This window comes from Drosophila tropicalis, unplaced genomic scaffold (assembly GCF_018151085.1).
Source record: "Drosophila tropicalis isolate 14030-0801.00 unplaced genomic scaffold, ASM1815108v1 contig_845, whole genome shotgun sequence".
Taxonomy (NCBI): domain Eukaryota; kingdom Metazoa; phylum Arthropoda; class Insecta; order Diptera; family Drosophilidae; genus Drosophila; species Drosophila tropicalis.
This window is the reverse complement of record NW_027173338.1, coordinates 8,512,867-8,528,038: the sequence shown is the minus strand read 5'-3', so window position 1 is coordinate 8,528,038 and position 15,172 is coordinate 8,512,867. Positions and strand designations below refer to the sequence as shown.

At 35.5% G+C, this 15,172-nt stretch overlaps 4 protein-coding genes across 6 annotated transcripts; 1 reads left to right on the top strand and 3 right to left on the bottom strand.

The window, feature by feature from the left end:
• Window positions 1-397: 397 nt before the first annotated feature.
• On the bottom strand, window positions 398-11,697 carry LOC137580481 (androgen-induced gene 1 protein). 3 transcript variants are annotated; one of them, XM_068294543.1, is made up of 4 exons: window positions 11,479-11,697; window positions 9,744-9,945; window positions 1,621-1,841; window positions 398-1,124 (listed from the first exon to the last, which is right to left on the bottom strand). In XM_068294543.1, the coding sequence occupies exons 2-4, from the start codon at window positions 9,939-9,941 to the stop codon at window positions 800-802; spliced, it is 744 nt and encodes a 247-aa protein (XP_068150644.1). In that variant the 5' UTR covers window positions 9,942-9,945; window positions 11,479-11,697; the 3' UTR covers window positions 398-799. The 3 variants fall into 3 exon arrangements, with proteins under 3 accessions (XP_068150644.1, XP_068150643.1, XP_068150642.1); XM_068294542.1 differs by lacking the exons at window positions 9,744-9,945; window positions 11,479-11,697 and adding an exon at window positions 2,870-3,121; XM_068294541.1 differs by lacking the exons at window positions 9,744-9,945; window positions 11,479-11,697 and adding an exon at window positions 2,067-2,423.
• Window positions 4,360-6,325, bottom strand: Amnionless (amnion associated transmembrane protein). Its single transcript, XM_068295392.1, has one exon. The coding sequence runs from the start codon at window positions 6,150-6,152 to the stop codon at window positions 4,569-4,571; it is 1,584 nt and encodes a 527-aa protein (XP_068151493.1). The 5' UTR covers window positions 6,153-6,325; the 3' UTR covers window positions 4,360-4,568.
• Window positions 11,698-12,584: 887 nt separating the features above from the next.
• On the top strand, window positions 12,585-13,725 carry LOC137580803 (protein PET117 homolog, mitochondrial). Its single transcript, XM_068294923.1, has 2 exons — window positions 12,585-12,803; window positions 12,860-13,725. Exons 1-2 carry the CDS (start codon window positions 12,712-12,714, stop codon window positions 13,215-13,217), a joined length of 450 nt encoding a protein of 149 aa, XP_068151024.1. The 5' UTR covers window positions 12,585-12,711; the 3' UTR covers window positions 13,218-13,725.
• On the bottom strand, window positions 13,568-14,970 carry U2af38 (U2 small nuclear riboprotein auxiliary factor 38). Its single transcript, XM_068294922.1, has 2 exons — window positions 14,695-14,970; window positions 13,568-14,625 (listed from the first exon to the last, which is right to left on the bottom strand). Exons 1-2 carry the CDS (start codon window positions 14,736-14,738, stop codon window positions 13,746-13,748), a joined length of 924 nt encoding a protein of 307 aa, XP_068151023.1. The 5' UTR covers window positions 14,739-14,970; the 3' UTR covers window positions 13,568-13,745.
• Window positions 14,971-15,172: the final 202 nt, after the last annotated feature.

Genomic DNA, 15,172 nt, shown 5'->3' with positions numbered 1-15,172 from the left:
TCTATAATATAGAATATAAAGTTATGAAAAATTTGACAAGCTTGCCAGAAATATTTACTTAGAGTAAAAAACAAAATCAGAATTACAATAGGAATGGAAAATGATTTAAATCTGCCCTTCTCAGTGGTTTTTCAGAGAAAGACGTTGATTTTCCAGTTATTAGAATTCAAATTTCGATCTTGATTTTAGTTTATGATACAATTTTCCATTTCTTTATGAAAAACAACAAATGTATAACTTTGTCAACAACCTCAAGCTGGCAAACAAGAGTTTTAATATCAATAAAAAAGGTCGCCAGTAAACAACCAACTATATTTTGTTTTAGTTAATGTTATGATAGTTTCCTTGATCTTTACTTACCCTGACTTGAATATACAACAGTTAAAAGACATCGGGAAACCTTTTAATTGAGTTTTATTATTATTATTATTAATATGAATTCCAAGTTAAAGTAATTGTTAGCAATTAAAAGGCTTTCTAAATTTGATGTACATACATATGTAATTATTCATCAAAAACACGCTTGCTCGAACCTTTTGACCCAGTTGTGTGCAATATAATTAACATAAACTATTTTGATCTATAATAAATTTTCTTTTAAAATTTGTGGTTTTGTCAAGTTCAAGAATATCATAAACCTTTCCATTTGATAGTAGTTTCTCTTTTTTTTTTTTAAATGTAGGTACATACAATCTGTAAAATATAAGCAAATTCATTTTCTTCTTTTTGGTTGTTCTGTATATGTAATTTACATATAGAGTATACAGATAGTTGCTAATTAAACATGACTACACACAGCCTAATTGGATTTGCGCTTGGCCAATTTCACTTCCTTGGCCCACACAATATTATTGATAAACTCGCCTAGGACATAGAGAGAGAATGTGAAACCCAGCACAGCGGCAAAGAAGAGTATACGTTGAGGTAATTGCAATACTTCCAATACTGGATAAACCCAAACACCTGAATAATGTTTCACAATGTGTATCCATATCAAATAGCTGCCCATAAAGATGGCCAGGCCAGTTAGTCCAGTGCTACGTTTGGGATAAGCTCGATACGAGGTAAATAGCTCCAGAACAATGAAGACAACAATATTTGTATGCAGCACATGATTCAACCAACTAGAAATGGAAAAAGTAAATAAATATATTAATAAAAAAAAGCTTGGGGAAACATATTATTACATATGTATTCAAAAGTGAAAGTCTGTCATAAATAATCAAAATGTTGTAATAGATTTGCTAAGATTAGCTGAGCTTGATAGAAATGAGAATAAGCACATTCTGTTTATAGTTTTGCCTAAACTACTTTTAGATATTTGAATTATTTGCCATATAAGGGTTTGATTTGTTTCATTTAACTTGAATTATCTATTATTATTAAAAAAGTGAATAATCATATACAGAGCGGGGTTTAGCGATAAGAGATCTTTACTATCTCAAATCCACTCCTGAACAGATCAGAACTAATTTTTGCAAATCATTTCCAACGATAAGTTGTATCTATTTAAATGTCTACTATGACTTAACTTATTGGCTTTCAATTCTAAACAAAAAACCAGTTCAACAACTTGTAAGAGTGTGTTTATTTCCTAGTTGGTTGATAAAACAAACCTACCTTGGGAATACGGGATCCAAAATTTTTGGGAAGACCAATTCACGATCGATGGCGTACAGGGTCCAGAAGGTAACACCCACATTGAGGGCCACCGGGAAGGCCAATGTGGCCAATAGCCAATCCTTAAATCTCCGAATTGCAGGCGGTCTTTTTGGCGTCAACTCATTGGTGCCAACAAAATCATTGGCCAGCGATACAATATAATATAGAGCCTGAATTATCTGTAAGTGGAAAAACAAGCGTTTTAGATAGTAGACAGAAATCTGAAGGGTTGATTAACAAGAGTTAAGTGGACTGGAATGAATTACGTTCAAGCCAGTAGACAACAACGATTACGTGTAACTAGCATAGACTTTGAATCTCCAATTACAGTAGAGAAAAAAAATATATATTAGATAAACATTACAAAGTTGCACTTTCTCTCTTGCTGCCTCTCTCGCTCTTACCGCATCCAAAAAAGTTAGATATTTGAATTTTCCTCCAAACGGATGATGCATTGGCTTTGCATTATCATTGGTGTTTACAGGGAATTCGACATAGGAATAATCATAAAATATGCCATATGAAAATTGTACGGCTGCTATGAGATGCAAAAGTGTTCGTAGTGCCCCAAAGATGCCTCTATAAATAGATGTTGAGTTCCCCTTTGCCGTTACTGCTGCTGCTGCTGCTACTGCTGGTGCTGTGGCCATGTTTGGAATGAGAATTTAAGTTAATTGATTTTTCCCACAGCGGCCAGGCAGTGGCAGCCGTTAGTTATGTTTGAAATTAAAATGGAAAGTGAACTAGAGAATGGCGTTTTGTCGATGGAAAAAACACCGAAGTTGGGAGATTCCTATCGATATCTTTTCATTCTTTTGCACGGGCAATCGTTTTAATGTAAAATCGTAAACAAACCAAGGCCCATTCCCGTTAACGGTGGATGTTAAATAGTGATTCCACTGCACCATCCACCATCTCTTAACAGCTGACTATACAGCTGCCATAGGCAGGCTTGTTGCAATTGTTTTAACTTAAAAACTATCAATATATTACATACATAATAAATAATATATGTACAATACTTTGCGTATTGAAATTCTGTTTTTTTTTTTATATTCATTGTTTACATTTATCCTGTAAAAAACAAATTTTCGCGAAATATCGATAAAAAGGTCAATCGAACCGCTAAAAACCGGTCGCGAGCACTTGAAACGCGCGAGTAATGCTCAAAATGCGTTAACCGATGACATGGTCACACTACACTTACCGCACAAAGAAACGTTAGGAACTTGAATTTGCCAGCAAACGGATGAGATGTTGATGTCGGCATTTGTAGATTATGGAAATAATAGACACCATAATTGAATTGAATCACCGCTGTCAGATGCAACAATATTTGTACGGCACGGCTGAAACCAGGTGGCGTAGAACCTTTGCTCTTTGATTTGCTTCTTGATTTACTGCCAGTTGCCATGACAATGCTTAAATTTGTTGATGTTTAACAACCAAGAGTGTTCTTTGTACTGATTAGCCAGCAAGCTTTCAAATAAGAGAATACACTAAAATACATATGTCAGAATTACATACATACTTGCATTTGATACTGATAAGGTGGCAGAATGCTTATCTTTTGGTGCCAAAGTAGCTTTAGACTTGAGTTCGAGTGTGTATTGGGATAGAAATTAAAAATTAATTCAAAATTACCTACCCCTACCCCTCTTCAGTTTTATGCTGTTAACATCGTCTGAATGATAAACGCTGGCGGATGGGGGGTGTAAGGTAGTAACGGTTTCTATAAATAGCGGGTTTTATCTAATTTCATTGAATATGCACAACTATCGATTACCCGAAGCCCTTTTTGTCTGTTAAGGTCAAGGGTAAAAACCCCTAACCAATACTTATTCCCAATTAACGCATTTAGTTAGTATATATTTTTATGTACGGTTTACGTCAGGTCTAAGAATAATATCACCTTTGTTATTATAAAGGTGGCCATTGTCTGTTATTGATCTGCTTTTCTTATCCATTATGAAAGTCGTGTTAAAGTTTCACCAAACCAGAATAAGAGAAAACCTATTTTTATAATTTATTTCTGTCTTATGACTTTCGCTTACTACTTTGGTTATAAATTAACTAAAAAACCTTTTGATTTAGCAGGAAAAAAAATGATAAGCTTTGGGTTTGTTGAGTAATAAATAGAAATAAAGGGTCTCTTACGTGTCTTGAATTACATAAATAAATAACTAACTTTCGGTATTCATTTCAGAGAAGTTTAAAAAAAAAAATAAATCTTATTCCGAGTTTTTAAGGACGTACATATTTGGACATTTTTTAAAATTTTTCGTACAATTTAAAGTCAAGTTTCACCAAAAATCTGTAATTTATATTTGAAAACAAGTCGATGACAGACTTCCCTTGAAATATATCACAAAAATAAATACTCAAATTCAAATTTTTAATCCCAAACATTCCCTGATCATTATAATTGTTTTTAATTTTTCATTAACAATTTGTTGATCAATTTCTGCTAACTGAAGTTAATGGGAATAAATGGAGAACTTTGCCCCTCAAAGTATGCAATAGACTGCAATTTTATATTTTTACGTACTCCTTTCGTAATTTAAAAATTGTCTACAATCAATGGTAATATTTTTATTCATAGAATACTTATTCCGAAACTTCTTTATACGGATCACAAGGGACATTTTTGAACCGTTTTTTTTATTTATATTTATAAAGCTGGGATTGAACTTTTCAAATGTTAACAACTTTTTTATGTATTTTTTAATAGGGGGCTAATTAATGTTTTACTTTACTTTAATAGTTGATAAATATCTACACTTTTATTATATTTTATTTAATCAAATGTTTTTTTAATTGTCTGCAATAATTTCAAGACCACTGTGCATATGGAGGATATGGGAGAAGCATCCTGTAGAGGTATTTATATATACATATACATAGTTTCATTCTTTGGTTTCGGCTTCTCCTTCGCTTTCCGCTTCAGATGAGTCCAAATTGATTTCAGCCAATTCCTGTTCCTCTGCATCCAAGCTGCAATTGTCTAGTTCGCCAGTTTCCACATTCGGTGCAGGCCTCATTTCTGGTTTGTGCATTGAATCCTCTGTGATGGCACCACCCATCCCACCCACCTCTCTTTGTGGCTGCTGTTGTGTGGGTTCCTGCTCAAACATGGGATTATCGAAGGCACGTTCCCGCACCACTCCGCTCTCTGCATCGTAGCTAAGCACAGACAATGGCTCGACACCACTGACGCCCCTTCTGGAGCCAGAATTATCGAGACGATTGAATTGCAATTGTCTACGTAGGCGCAGACCCAAATGATGCCATCGCCAACGTCGCGGATCATGTATCCATTGAGGTATGCGATTCAGATATGGATTCTCGGGCATATAATGGGCCAATATAATGATGGCCACCACACCAACCAAAGCCATGCAGAAGAGAATGAGTACAACTGAGGCGAAACTGACATTTGGATTATGCGGTTTCCCGGCGTACTTGAATCTCGATTCAGAGGCATATTTGGCCACCAGTTGACTATTATTATGATGCTCAAGCATACGTTGCATAAAGTCCACACTTCGGCCATGGAAAACGCCCCGATCGGTGATAATTGTCTGTAGAAAGTTGCCGAAATGATCTGAGCCCACATGGTCCACATATACATTCACATTCTCATCGTCACTGTACTGATTTATATAATCTAAGAGACTCTTGCGATCTGCCTGTGGGCAATAGGAGCTGGGCGTGGTCATGATGGCACCACAAATGAAACAGCATGAGCCATAGGGAAGCACTGGGGAAAGGCAATGCGGGGGTTCACATTGCTCCTCGACATTGTGACATACGGGCTCGATAAGACGATCGAAATTCTTATGGCATCCACATAATTCTCCTCGATAATATTCCACACGCACATTCTCAGCATTATGAAAGAGCAATTGACCCAAGTCTCGAGTTAACAGTTCTTCCAAATACATTTTGGAAATGGAAGAGCCAGCCAAAAATAATTGGCCCATACGCAAATCTTCAATATTTTCCAAGTCAAATGAAAGTGGTCCTGTGCCGCGTATAATCACCGCCTCATCATCACAAGGAATACGTTCCAATTCGGGCATGGGACTAGCTAACGGAGAACCTCCAGCCACAGCTGACCAAGTGTTGGGATCGAACCACTTTCTAATTGTGGGCGACTGTAAATACGCATGTCCCTCATCACTCTCGCACGAGGCATCTGCGTGCCTCTGATCCTGTCCAGCACTCAATTGAATTGTGGCCTCCTCATTCAGTAAAATGGCTCCATCAAGTGGCAACACAAATCCTCCACTTGAAATATTCTGGGGCAAGGACAATACAGCTGGATAATGCTCAGGAAACACCATGACATCCATTGGGCAGGGCTTATAATCTTCCACCCAAAACGATGGCTGATTGAATCGCAAATTTTCTCTATAAAACTTTGTGGCCAAAACTACATTTAACTGAAAACTCAAACAGACAGCAGCGAATCCTAATAACTTCTTCATTTTGCTAGCAAAATGGAACTACAACTGAGCTCTGAGTTTCCGATCCACATCAAGGGAGAGACATTTAAATGGGGGCGTTTCTCATCTCACATTTTACAGATAAATTTCTGTAAATCGAGAAAGCAAAAACAAAAATAAAAACAATCATCAATTTAAAGTTAAGTATGCCTATTTTGAAAGTTTAACAAAAAATATATCCAGGGGCGCAGAGAGAAAATCAGGGCCCTGGGGTAACCATGTTCGGGCCCCCTACTTCGTTTCAAATAAATCCGCTATTTTCGACTGTGATGTACCGCGGGCCCTTCTGAAGACTGCGGGCCCGGGGGAAACCCACCACCCAAAAAAGTATATACAGTGCTTACCATTATGATAAAACACATTAAAAAAATACAAAAAGTAAATAGAAATATAATGGTTTTTTGTCATTACAGATCTTTTTAGACATAAATAGAAATTCAAATGAAGTTGTTGACCTTATTTATCTACATTGTTTTAAATATGTTATAATAAGTAGTACTTTTCAACTTTCGAATTTTGTAATTCTTATTATTTTATTTCATGGTATACGAAGTTTCAGACTTCATGCAGGTCGAATCTTTCATATATTTAAGATATTTTAACAATTTCTTTTTCATTTTGGATGATACATTAAAAATATTTTATGTTCGATTTTGTTTTATTAAGCATTTTTCGATTGGACTCCACTCCCAAATTTAATCGAGATCCATTCCTGGAGACCTGCTCCAATACAAATTATTTGGCTTCAAATTGTTTGCCAAAAAGTATTTATCGATTTTCAAGCTTCAAATTGAAATCAACAAATTAAATTCTTAGCAGACAACCAGAAAATTGAGAAAATTCAAGAACCATGCAAATTTTTTCTAGTTCAACGAATCGGAAACGAGAAATGTGAATGAAGGAAATAGCAGAACATTTAAAAATTATATAAATTAGTAAATTTTTTGATTTACTTGCTAACATAAGATTCATTTGTCGTACTGCTAATTGCCAAAGATGAGGAAATATTGAAATAATTTTAAAAAAAAATAAGTAAAAGCGAAATGTTTTGTGCCCTGAAATTGATCTTTGGATTTAAAACAAAGCTCTCTGAATTATAAAGCTAATAAATTACATTTGTGAATTAAAAGTTAGTCAGTTTATTTCTGAAGATCTTTGGCATTCACTTAACCCAGATTTAACTTAACTTTAACTTAACCCAGAGTTACTTCTCTATTTACAGATTCCACCCAAAGAAAGACATTAAAAGAGCATATAATATTCTAATTGCCGATGGCAAATAACTTTCTCAATTATCAATAATCATCTATCCACCCGTATGTCGGATATGTTTTTAGAAATTTATTATTTTCTGTTTGAATAAATATTCAAATAATTAATGGCTTCACATTAGACAAACGTGTGGCCATCCCCACAAACATTTAAAAAACAAACATACATATATGAATTATATTATATATACATCTATAGAATTCTATATACTTGCAAACATTTTCATATATATATATTTCCAATACATAGATATATATTTTCACATAGATTGTTTGAATTGTTCTGCCTTTACAATGCAATTGTTTGGCACGGTGGAACCAAAAGAGAAGAAACGAAAAGTTTATTTTTATTTTGATTTCGCCTCCGATATAAACAATTTTCTATACGGTTGGCGCTTCGATTTGACGGAAGCCATTGGAATGCCAAACAGACAGACATCGTGACCGAGACCGAGACCGGATGGTAATGCGTGCGATATTGAAACTACATAAAAAGGCAACCAGTCTATGTACACATAATATATATAGTTTAGTATATAGTATGTAGAAAACAAATACACAATGGCCAAGTGCAGATTTATACAGATATGGAAGCACTTTGCTTCTAGCCGAAGATCAAAGAACTAAACCATTAATCAAGGCCAGAACAGGGGCAAGGCCTTGCCACCACCACACACAAAGGCGAAGAACTAAAATATAAACTAAAACTTCTTTGAAATAATCTTTAAGATTGATTCTTTAGGCACGTGTAAATAATAATTCTTATTGGTTTTTCTGAGTACATCTTTTTCTACTTCTACTTTTACTTGGCAATGATATCTACAGTAATAAACGAATCCCTTTGATTAGCCTAAAATGTAGATAGTTACTATCTTAGAACATGTCCTTAAAGGAAATTGTATTAAGATCTTTTACCAAATTCTACTACAATTAACTAGACTATTTAACTAATCCATTATATAGTAAACCTTATGTTTTAAATGTAATTGTTATGGCTAATACGATGGGAAAAATTACAAAAGAAGTGATACTCTCTAAACAACATACAGATATACATATGTGTATATTTATTGGCTGTTTTTCGACTTTGGATATTTTTTATGAAGTTTCAGATTATTTTTTTTTTTTTTACAGCACAAAATAAGTTTGTTTTATTAGCTTTTAGCAGGTAATCTAGTTATTATTAGCTTTAGTTCGAATTACTTTTAGAAATCAACTTTCCATCAAGTGGAAACCCTTTTATTTATATATCAAGATTTTAGGCTCAGAGATTTCAGTAATATTATCGACCTTAAACGACCGCATACTCCCAGTATAAAGGACTAAAAAAATTAAAAATCGATTTACTGACAATTCGTGGGTCTCCAAAACCCCAGTTTTTCAAATCTATCTCTTGATTATTGGTAATCCTGACAATATTTGGGATTAGTCGTGGGATTTGGGATAAGAAGGATTCACCACTGTTTGAAAACTGACAGGTTTCTGCCTTAATTTGTTTTCCATTTTGTATTTCATAGATTTATAGATAAAGTTATGAAACAATTGAGATCTGCAAGTCATTAATTATAGACTGATTTGTTATCGTTAGTTTTTGGGTATTTTTCCACATTTTTCTATTTTTTTTTTTTTTTTTGGTAATTGAAAAACGTAATCGGTGATCAATTCTCATAGAAATTTTAACGATATGTAAATGAGTCGAGTCACAGCTGCTGCTTCTGCCACCGTATGGCATATTTACATTCGCGCCAATAAGATAATCTCTGGCATTCGTCAGAGCCATAAATTTTGATCAAAAAACATACACACAGACGTCTGTATGTAGGTGTATATCTTTGTTTCTCTTCTTTTTTTTTGGAAGGAGGGCAGTTTCCACAATTGTAGCCAAGAATTTCGCGCACGCCTGACAAAATAAATATCGGAGGCAAGAAAAATGATTTCCATATGAAATGTGCAACACACTTAAGCAATGACAACAACGAAATGGGTGGAAATGGTTATAAAAATTTGCAATCATATAGAATTGGTTTATACGCGACCAATGTGGGGGAATGTTGACCCCGGCAAAATGCCATAAAATGGCTGGGAAAAGGAAAAAACCGAACTTCAGACAAATAAATAAACATCACATATGGCAGACATAATAATTTGCTTTCTTCTTCGTGTCATTTCTGATCTACTTTTGTAATCGTTTCCGTCATCTTATAATGACCATGATATATAAATGGCTATAATTGGCATCATTCTGTGGGTTTTTGAGTTCTTTTTTTTTTTTTTTTTTTTTGTTTTCTTATTGTCAACTTACCAACGACCAATAGGCCAAAAAACGTATTTTTTGCGGCAGTGTTTCAGGCACCAAGCGGCGATGAAGACTGGTCTTTAATTTATAACTTCGTTGAATTTCAAAATTACTATAATATAGTCCGTAGGCAAATTGGCCCAAAGCACACAAATGTATAATTGTCACAAAGACACGAGATTTATAAAGCTCAACTTTGGTCATCTTGCTATACAGAGGAATATATTGATTTGGAACACAAGATTGAAGAAACGGGAAAATAATAGTTTATTCGTTTTATATGGGTTTAATTTTTTATTCTCCCTAACTACCACTTCACACAATCCCTCAAGTTCAAAGCTTATTTATTAAAACCAAAAGGATAAAGTGATATAAATAAGTTCTCCCATTAGTAGACTCCACTAATCACTTCAGAGCAGTAAAGCATATCACTACTTCAAGGCTACAACCAGTTGGGAATTATAACTTAATGAAGAAGGAAATGGCGTACAAGTCCAATGGTTTTCGGAACAAAGTTTACCTTTGAACGGACAGACCATGCTTTTTGGTGTTTGACTAAATCTTAGGATTAATTATAGTGGGTAGGATGTTTATTGGACTCATAAGTCAGTTTGGATTCTGGTACTACATTCTAAATCAAAAAACACAAAATTCTCGTTTGGAACATCGGTTAACTTTTGGTCCTGGTCCTCAAATTTTCAACTTTCGTCTTTATTTGCATATTATATTAGTAATAATCTAAATATAATCAACAATTTCATCGGTTAAGGTGTGCCCACCGTGCGTATACTTTATTAACTGGCTACGACTATCTGATAAAAGCCAACAAAAGAGAGGGACTAAAACAAAATGCCCTAGATCATATAAGCCTTTAAATCATGAACTAGTATAACCTCTTCAGAGTGTTAACGAACTGCTTCTAAGAATTTAAACTCCTTTTCAAAGTCGGTGATCCCTACATCTCAAGAAAGCTCAAACGATTGAAAACATTTTTGTTTTTGTGCCAAAAATATGTTAATAAGATGCATCTAAAACTTCAAGCTCCAATCAAAAGTCTGGGATTCCTCTATATCATAAAAAAGTTAACCGATCGGACTCAAAAACAAACATTTTATTTTCAAAAACACAAGTTAAACCCATATTGATATCAATTAACTGTCTTTTTTAAGCCTCTTCACTGTTAACTATAATCCAGGAACAATACATTTAATTAGTATAAAATTAAAATATAACAATAAACTACATGTATGTATTCTATCCTCCATCAAGTCCTAAGAAAGAAAACTTCTGAATGAAATCATTCTAGGACTTCTTACAAATGACTCATAAGCTGACAGACCATTTTCTTCCACTGGCACCCAAAAAGCTGTTTCCTTCTGTCTCTCCTTCTGTCTGTTACATATAAATTTTTGTCAACTTATAGCCTCTGGGTTGAAGATTATAAAAAAAAGGTATAAATACTACGTTGCCAAGGTGTCAACTTAAGTGCTTCAAGACGAATATAAGGGCTAACCACCACCACCACCACCACCACCGACACCGCCAACATGCGGTGCTAAGTTTCTTTTAGCAGTTCTCAGTTCAAGAAGAAAACGAGAACAAATTGAAATCAATATTTTCACGCTTGGCATGAATATGAAATGAAATGCAAAAAAACTATTTATGTACAAACTAAGCTAACAATTCATAATTAACCCAGAAAAAGAAAATTCTAATGATTTTTTGTGAGAAATTTCATTACATATGTTAATGGTTTTTTTTATGGCTTTTTAAAGCAATTGTAATTGCTTATTATATGAAACACAAAAACACGAAATCACTCGTCAAATCTTTTCACACACGTAAAAAATTCTTTTAAAAGTATTTTAAATTTCTTTTCTTTTTATTTAGTTCGTTTTTATATCATATGTTTTTATGTGTGTTGCTTTGCTACGACTACAACGGATGGCACAACTGAGCGTATGGATATCTGGAGTAGCACTGTGGGATCTGGAATGTATGTTACTCATACGCCGCATTGGTTTCTCCATTTTTGTGTATTGTACTTGTGCTGTTGCTTCTGTGGTCTCGGCCTCTTTTGTTGTTTGCGTTTTCGTTGCGTTATTATGTGCGCATGTCCAGTCATGCAGTTGCGTGTCTAGTCCGGGATGAGAATTCCGTTTTATGCCCTATACTGTAGGGCACCAGGTCAAAGTCATTTTGGTGTCAATGAATTGGCCAACTAAAGGTACATAACAAAACCCAATATCATCTATGACTAACTGAGTAATTAAATCAACGGTTTTTTTATTGACTTTGTTTATATTTAGTATTTTTAGACCAACACGTCAAACTAAGATAAACTAAAAAGTTAGACAAACAGATTTGTCAGTTTCAAAAAGCGCGCACACTCATGAGATAAAATGATTTCAAGCAATTAGCAGTCAAATTTTTTGGCACAGTGTAAATTTTTATTAACCCCCTAATTTAGCGCCCTTCAGCCCCGGATTAATTAACGGGATGGAGGCTGAAGCAATCTTTTTTTAATACATAGATCGAAACTTATAAAGAATTTTTTTAAAGATCTAATAAGAAATTAAGGAAATGAGTTTCTGAAATCGATCAAAAAATCTATGAGGTTTGAGATTTTTAAGCTTGACAATGTTTTTTTTCTATAGTTTCTGGAAAACTCCTGAGATGAGACAAATAAATTTGTTTAGGCCGAAATATGTATTCTTGATTAAATTTCACATGGGGCAAGCATTAGCTACTCCCGCTATGTGGTTAATCCGGCACTGGCGCCCTTTATTTAAAATAGGGTCTGGTAAGTGTGACCAACGTAGCAGGCAATAAAATTTATGTTATAACATCTGTGCTTTTCTTTTGAAATTGAAACAGCTCGTCTAGTCATGTCAAGTATATCAATAAATTAATTAAGCAAACACAAAATTTTCGAGTAACTCGAGTGTGGAGAAGCTGGAGTAGAGAAGCCACCATGTCGGTACCGTCAAAGATTGCCCTGAGCGTGGCGGTGGCCGTATCCAGTGCCATTATAGGTTATGTCCATTATAAACAATCTGCAGACCGGTAAGCTGTTTTGAACTTGGAATGATTTTCGTAAACTAAATCCTTTAATTGCTTAGACTTAAATTACACGAGGGTGTAATTCGCGACGTTGAGCAGCAACAGAGGCGAAAACATGAGAATACTTATACCTTGCAACAGCAAATTGATATAACAAAACAATTGAAGGCAAGGGAAGTATCCTCAGCTGGAGCAGGCCCCAAAACCACAACAACTACAGCACAGCAAACCGTCGGCACTGAAGAACAAACAGCATCACGCACAAATCTTCGTCCCGTAATGGAAAGCACGGGTATTCAGGTGCAAGTGCCAGAAGAACAATCGACGGATCAGGTACCACCAGCTGCAGCAGAATGGGAAGCGAATAGAAGCCAAGCCCAAGGCGAAGCTCCACCTAAAAGGCAAAATTCGGTTTAGAAGCCATTTATTTATTAATTAATTCTAAGGACCTAAGATTAGAAAATTTTTACAGAAGTATTTGCATTGAGGAGAGTTTCCTTAAATCAATACAAAAGGCAAACAGTTGGCCAAGTTCTTTCTAGCTTAACTCCCCAATGTAGTTCTGTATAGATACTTCTAATTTTTCTTTGGTGCAGTGCTTGACTGAACTAAATTCTATGTAAATAAGTTCGAAATGAACCATAATAAAGGCAAAATCATATTGTCTTAAAGCACAACAAGTGGACGGTGAATCCTTAGATATGCTAGGATTTATAGATTGTGTCATTATTTAAAAGAGACTTTCAATTGTTTAACCAAAGTGCTCTTTTCAAGTTTTTTTGTTTTTTGTATATAATATTACTCAATTTTTATTATTACGAATGTGTGTATAAGTAATTACAATTCTAATTAGCTTGGGTGTTTTGTACATTGGTGGTGGAACACCCCGAAAATAAAACAAAAACTCAAGAGAATGAAAGTAAAATGAGACAGTTTTAAGAAAATTCACGATATCCTGACGCCGATGGTTGTTGTTGTTGTTAGTGTCCTCCTTTCATTCATATGAATTGTCAAATAGTTCAATATCGTCCACCTCCTCCGCCGCCACCCCCCGCCGCCTCCTCCACCACCACCACCAACTTTACGGCGGTCACGATCATTATTACCACCTCGATCATTATTGCCACCTCGATCATTATTACCACCACGATCATTATTACCACCTCGATCGTTATTACCACCTCGATCATTATTACCACCCCGATCATAGTCATCATCTCGACGCCGGCGTGGTGAACGTGTCCTACTGCGGCTACGTCGCCTAGGAGCCGAACGTGAACGGGATCGGGCGCGACGTCGACGTGAATACAAATACCTTCGCAATTCCCGGGATATTGGTTTCAAATGCATGAAATTACAGAATCCAGAGCGTGTGCATTCACCCATCTCATATTGCCGGCAGCATGCCTCACGAAAATCAGTAACCGGTGATAGCTCAGAGTACACTGGTCTTCCGCCAAACCAGCGATTATTCAAATCATTTGCCGCCTTCTCTGCATCGGCTTCATTACGGAATTTGATGTATACATTTCCGACCAGGTGGTCACCCAAATTATCGCATACGTTCATCTCTTCAATTTCTCCGTACTTGTCCTCACATTCCACAAAAACATCCTCAAAGAAATTGTCATAATGCTCTTGCATCTCCTCATCGGACACATTGGCCACCAGATGTGATCCGTCCGCTGATTTAGCTGAGTTTTGCGGATTTACATACAAATTCTGTAGTAGAACTGTTTGCGAAAATGTCGGCTTGTTGTGGATACGACTGCAGCGATCTCCATGACGGCAGGCGCCGATTTTAAAGTAAAATGAGCAGTTTACTCTGTACAAACAAACACACAAGATTAGTTTTAAAGATATTCCAATTCTCAATTGCGCGCCAGATACTTACTTGTCCTTTTCTGTGCCAAAAATGGATGCTAAATACTCGGCCATTGCGGCGGTGCGGTCTTAGCATGAAAATTTATCTGTGTATAAAAACGTGTAGCGCCGTATCCGTGTCTCCGTTTTTGGCAGTAGCAATTATTAGACGAAGTCGTCCAAACTATCTGCTATGCCAGCAAGTGTGTCTAACTGCGCTTTTTGCCAATTTTTGTTTTATAATTTTGCAATTTAATTTTCTTTCAGCTGCCGCACGCAAAAAAAGCAGCGTCTGGTTGTATTTTTAGGGTTGTCGAAAACTATTCGATTACTCGATACATACAAAAGAAAAAAGGGGGATATCGATAACACTTGGGGTACCCTCCAGTGCAGTGGGCCAGAAGCGTTACAAATTGATTTAAATTTCCCATACATTATACATTTGTTACAATGTTACAGCTGTATCCCATACCATATAACTAACAAGACCACCTCCCTTAGCACAACCT